Source organism: Solea solea, chromosome 7 (genome assembly GCF_958295425.1).
Source record: "Solea solea chromosome 7, fSolSol10.1, whole genome shotgun sequence".
Classification (NCBI taxonomy): domain Eukaryota; kingdom Metazoa; phylum Chordata; class Actinopteri; order Pleuronectiformes; family Soleidae; genus Solea; species Solea solea.
The window spans coordinates 1,225,810-1,231,220 of record NC_081140.1 but is presented as its reverse complement, the minus strand read 5'-3'; the positions used below and the strand labels follow the sequence as shown (position 1 = coordinate 1,231,220).

Genomic DNA, 5,411 nt, shown 5'->3' with positions numbered 1-5,411 from the left:
TTTCTACACGTTCACAGTCCAAAAACATACAGAGGTTAATGGGACCCTGTAGATATGAATGTGAGAGTGAATGGTTGATGTCTGTGTTTGCCCTGTGATGAACTGGATGTTATGGATTCACTCAGCTGTGTCAGCTGACCCTCATTTGGAGGATACAGCTGTAGACAATGAATGTAACATCATGTAGACTTTGACCAAGAGACGGCAATACTGTTGAGAATTGGAGAATAAATGTAATAAAACATGAATCAACATCAGTGATGGAGATATTGCCTCAGGTCATCTGTCACATGAAAGCTCAGCACAGACAGAGAGCTGTGATCCCAACATGTGAATATTTTTGATAACCTGAGGATGAAACTTAGAATATGTGTGAAAATGTGCACTAAATGAGAAATCTTCTACTCCAAAAACCATATAACTTAAGCTTGACATTATTTAGATATCTAAATATACTGTACCTGTACACCACTTAGTCTGCTTATGCCGTCACAATAATCAAACTAAAATGTTTATTCTGTAACAAATTTTATTAATCGGTCATTAATCTCTAGCTGATCATTTCATTTTTTTAATCCATGATTTCTATATATTACAATTATATCAATATTTCTGTTCAGTAACCTGAACAGTGAGACCAATATGTCTTGTTCAGCAGAGCAAATATTTGAACATGATCATTCATGAAATAAATCAGTTTTATTATTGTTGTTATTATGTTTAGATTATGCAGAAGTAGAGGAAGACATAAAAATCTATGCAATGACAAGCAAAGTGGTCAAGTCACACCTTATAACATCCAATAAATAAGCTGTTAATACAATAAATACATGAAAGATTAATAAGAGCCTTCTATAATGCAGGCTACAAGAATTGACTTCTGAAAGGAAGTACTGAGAAAAAGGATCATTAAAGCCCATACACTACAGTTATAATCATCGGAACAAAACTGCCCCACGTGTTTGTCTTCTGAGCAGCATATCTATAAGATACATAACACCGTTGATCCACCACGTCACCAGGGCCTCCACATCTCCAGCATTCCCAGGTGGGATCCACAGCGGTCGGTCCCGTCTCTGTGGAGCAGGTTCTCCTCAGTGAGGGCTGAGCCGAGGAGGCCTCTGCTGCCGGCTGGAGGAGGGACAGTGTGTGTGGCTGTGGGCTGGGAGAGTGGGAGCTCATCAGTGGACCTGGGCAGGGACTTGAGGAGGTGGTTGAGCAGGCGGGAGCCCAGACTCTTGTCCATCCAGTCGCAGGTGAGCAGCATACTGCGGACCTCGTGCATGCACTGGATGTAGCCTGTGCTATATTTCTGCTGGGCCTCCAGACCTGATGTGAAGTCTGCAGGAGAAGAGAAGAGAGGTTACAGCACCCCCTGGTGGCTGAGGCACGACACAGCCATTCATCTCTCTGATGTTCCACAGTGAAGCAACAATGTAACTATTAAAACCAGATCCTACCTTTCATCTGACCACCACTTCAAATCTTAAAGGTACAATGTGTAACATTTATTGGTGAAGTTTGATGTTGTAAGTGAATATCCTTCACCTCACCCTTGCTTTGTAAGTGTGTTGCAGACACTATGTAGCTTTCACTTAGCATTATTATTATATAACTCGACAGATGTTTGGTTTGTCCCTTGTGGGCTTCTGTAAAAACATGGTGGTCCAAAATGGCAGCCTCCATAGAGCTGAACCTTCTACTGGTATAAATATAAAAGGCTTATTATGGGATAGAGAAAAACAATCATTTACACAACCAGGTGGTTAGAGTCATAAGAAAAAGAAGTAAAATGAAGCATGTACATGTACACAGCAGTGTTAATCATCACATGTGGGCCTGCAGTATAACTGTATTCAACCCACGAGATAATAGATGACGTGTTTCTAGCTCCTCCACACGGATCATGTTAAAGAAAGAAACAAATGAATATAATATAATATATATAATATATAATGAGCTGTTCTTGACTCCCACTGACATCAGTATATGGCCCTCAATGGGACACAGTTTGGAGTTTGACACCCCACCTGTGATGCTGCCCCCTGCTGCCTGATGGCAACAAGTGCAAGTTATTTAATTCAACAGAATGTGTCACGCCTACGTTTTGCTAATAAACAGCCTGAGTACATGGTTGTCATGCATTATTCCAGGGGTGTCAAATTCAAATGACCAGAGGGGCTTTGAGCAACTGGGCAATATGATCTTAAAATGATAACAATATTCACATTTATACAGTATATACAAATACATATTTATGAAGATATTTCAAAGTAAAAGTGCTTGTTTTGATATGGAATGGTCTAATCTTAACAATAAAAATGAAGTCATATTATTAATATATAATATTGCTCACAAACATATTTAGTAGTATATAGTAGTCTAAAATATAGAATAGACATGTAGCTCAACAGAAGCTGCATGAGGAGGTAACATGTTTGCATAATGCCGCTCACCGCTGACTTTACTGCTCTGGATGTTCTGCAGATGTTTCACTGTCATCTCCAGAATGTCTGCTTTCTCCAGTTTAGATTGCTGTAGAGAAATAAAGACGCCTCTTTATTTATTTATTAAAATTAAAAGCAGTTCAACACACTGAGATTTCATCCCGGATAATAAAGCGCTCACGTCAAGTCTGAAGGCGCCAATCACGGTCTCCTTCAGCTGATCCAGGCAGTTGTTGATCCTCTCCCGCCTTTTCCTCTCAATGAGCGGCTTCCTCATCTACACAAACACAAACACAGGCTGTGTGTGTGTGTGTGGCTGTGGCCCTTCATACACGTCAGAGAAGCCAAATAAATACCTTTCTCTCGTCTCTGGCTGTGGGATGTTTCCCCGTGTTGTGCGCCATGGTCGAAGCAGTCATGTTGTTGTTGATGATGTGTGCGTGCGGGTGTGCGCTCCCCGTCCCGGCCGCTCCTCCTCGCCTCTATAGGGCCCTCGGCGCGGCGCGGCCCTCGTATTTATACGGCCCCATTAACATGTGAATGCTCCAACTCTTTGGCTGTGGGATTTTCCCACACATGGGCTCCCATCAGTCAAGACTGACAGGTCACTGCCTCCATTCACTGAGAGAGAGAGAGAGAGAGAGAGAGAGAGAGAGGCAGAGAGGGAGAGAGAGAGAGAGAGAGAGAGAGAGAGAGGGAGAGAGAGAGAGAGAAAGAACTCAAAAGCAACAGATGTCCAGCCTGAAACCATGCGCCAAACCCTCTCCTCCCTCTTTGCCCTCCACCCTGCAGTCCCCTCCTTCTCTCAGGGATGAATAAGAGTGTGCAGTTACAGGCCTTTACTCCTGGGAGCCCCTGACTCTTTTTTCTTTTACAGCAGCACAGACACAATAGAGTAAATAACCTCTGGAGAATACATGTGCCCTCGTACAGAACTAATCTGTATCATATTTAATATTAAGGCACTTGTTCTAGTTCCTAAATGCAGTGCAGGCCCAAGACTTTATGTCACCCAGTGTGGAATCTGATTTGAGGCCCCCCGTCCAACCACCTCAGAGTCCCCTGTGCTTTACTATTGATTTGCTGATTTTTCCACCAAACTAGTGTCACTCACTCTTATATTCAAAGTGAAGCACCACGTGTGCTGATATGAACTTGAACGAGTTCAGAATATAACAAACTTTACAAGTAAAGCAGTTTAATGGCCTTTTAAACATAATAAATATGTGTATTTAAATATTTAAATCTTTGGATCCCTGTGAAACGCTCTCTCTTTTTGTTGCACTACTTGTTGTATGTACAGCTTAATGACAATAAAAGTGATTTGATTTGATTTGATTTGATAAATGTGACATTTTCAACAACAAAATGAAACCAAATAACTTGAGATAAAATCTTCTGTACACAATCAAGCCCATTCATGACCTCACTCCTCCATACTTGTGTCCTCCACTGTCACCTCCTCCTGCTCTCTCAGGTATCCTCCTCCTGCCACAGCACCACAGGGAGCAGAGCCTTCAGACGTCTCTGGTCTTCATGCACACCCGACATCCAAAACATCAACTCTCTCTCAACCAAAAACTCATCTGTTATAATGATTTTATTATCTTTATTTTTTTCTGTGTGCTTGGGTGCTTTGAAAGGCACTTTCCATAACATGTATTATTCTTTATTACTACCTATATGAATTATATAAATGCTGCTATAAATGTCGTGTATAATTTGACTGTGCAGCTGTGTGCAGTTGGACAGTGGGACAGACGTCCACTGTGCTGGCACAGCCTTGATCACGTTTCCAGCAAATCTGTTGTTCAGTGTCAGATGTCAGCGTGACCAGATGTCCAGTTCCGCTCAAAGTTTGCGTGGGGGCGGGTGTTTCAGAGCCACGCGACTGCCAGGCGAATGTCGGGTCGTGGGAACTGCGGCCAAACAAAGGCCGCCATTCATCCAAACCTAATGAGCACGAAGAGAGTAATAACCCAGTCCAGGAGGAGGAGGAGGAAGAGGAGGAGGAGGAGGCTCACTACTGAGGCCAATCGTGATGCTACAAAGACAGAGAGAGAGGAGGAAACAGGTAATAGGGATCCAATCAGAGGCATTTCAAGGGAGATAAGGGCCCCCAGGCAAAGGGCCCTTGAAGGCTCAACCTCAGGGTACACACGAAAACTAAAAGTTCAGCAGAGAATCTGCTTCATCAACAACAGGGATCACTGAAACGGTCCCACTAGCTCTGCTACCTGGTACCAGGTAGCAGAGCTAGTGCCTGCTCTGGCGAGGGTTCCAAGCGTGCTGAGTATGCGTGAAGTCATCAGACTGCCGGCCACTGATTGGTCAGAGCGTCATCACAGGAAGAGACGTCCGACAAAAGAATCAAGCCAGACCGTGCTGAACTGTAGCTCAGTTAAAAATAATTAAAATCCTAAAAACGTGGGTTAATCTCCAACAATTACCAGGGAAATGTCTAAAATCTGTGTATTTAGTGACAGCACTGCTGACCGTGAGCGGCATCACTGGCCCTGCTGCTGTGTTTCAGTCCAGTGACTGTGTCAGACGGCGTCTGTGCTCCGGTCATGGAGGAAGAACTGAACTAATATTTTGAATGAACTGATTCTAATGATTCAGTGACACTGAAAACAACTGCTTCACACTAGTCAATCGTCTGTGTGTTTGTGTCGCGTGTAAAACAAAGTCACCGCAGTTTCATGCAGCCGTGCAGTGATGACTCCGCCCACATTGAGTAGGTACTTTTTTTGTAGTGAACACACACTGCCGTGCTGTGGCGAGGCAAGTCAAAGTGAGCTGGGACCATAGTGGAAGGGCCATTAGTCTCCTGTTTATGACAGACAGACAGACAGACAGACAGACAGACAACTTTATTAATCCCTTTGGGAGGTTCCCTCGGGGAAATTAACAGCTCCAGCATCCACACACAGCACTGTTAAAAATAGAGAGTAGAATAAAATA

The 5,411-nt window shown here is 43.3% G+C and overlaps 1 protein-coding gene across 1 annotated transcript; it reads right to left on the bottom strand.

The window, feature by feature from the left end:
* Positions 1-684: 684 nt before the first annotated feature.
* On the bottom strand, positions 685-3,057 carry her8.2 (hairy-related 8.2). Its single transcript, XM_058634265.1, has 4 exons — positions 2,804-3,057; positions 2,629-2,724; positions 2,457-2,535; positions 685-1,341 (listed from the first exon to the last, which is right to left on the bottom strand). Exons 1-4 carry the CDS (start codon positions 2,864-2,866, stop codon positions 1,016-1,018), a joined length of 564 nt encoding a protein of 187 aa, XP_058490248.1. The 5' UTR covers positions 2,867-3,057; the 3' UTR covers positions 685-1,015.
* Between the last annotated feature and the right edge of the window lie 2,354 nt (positions 3,058-5,411).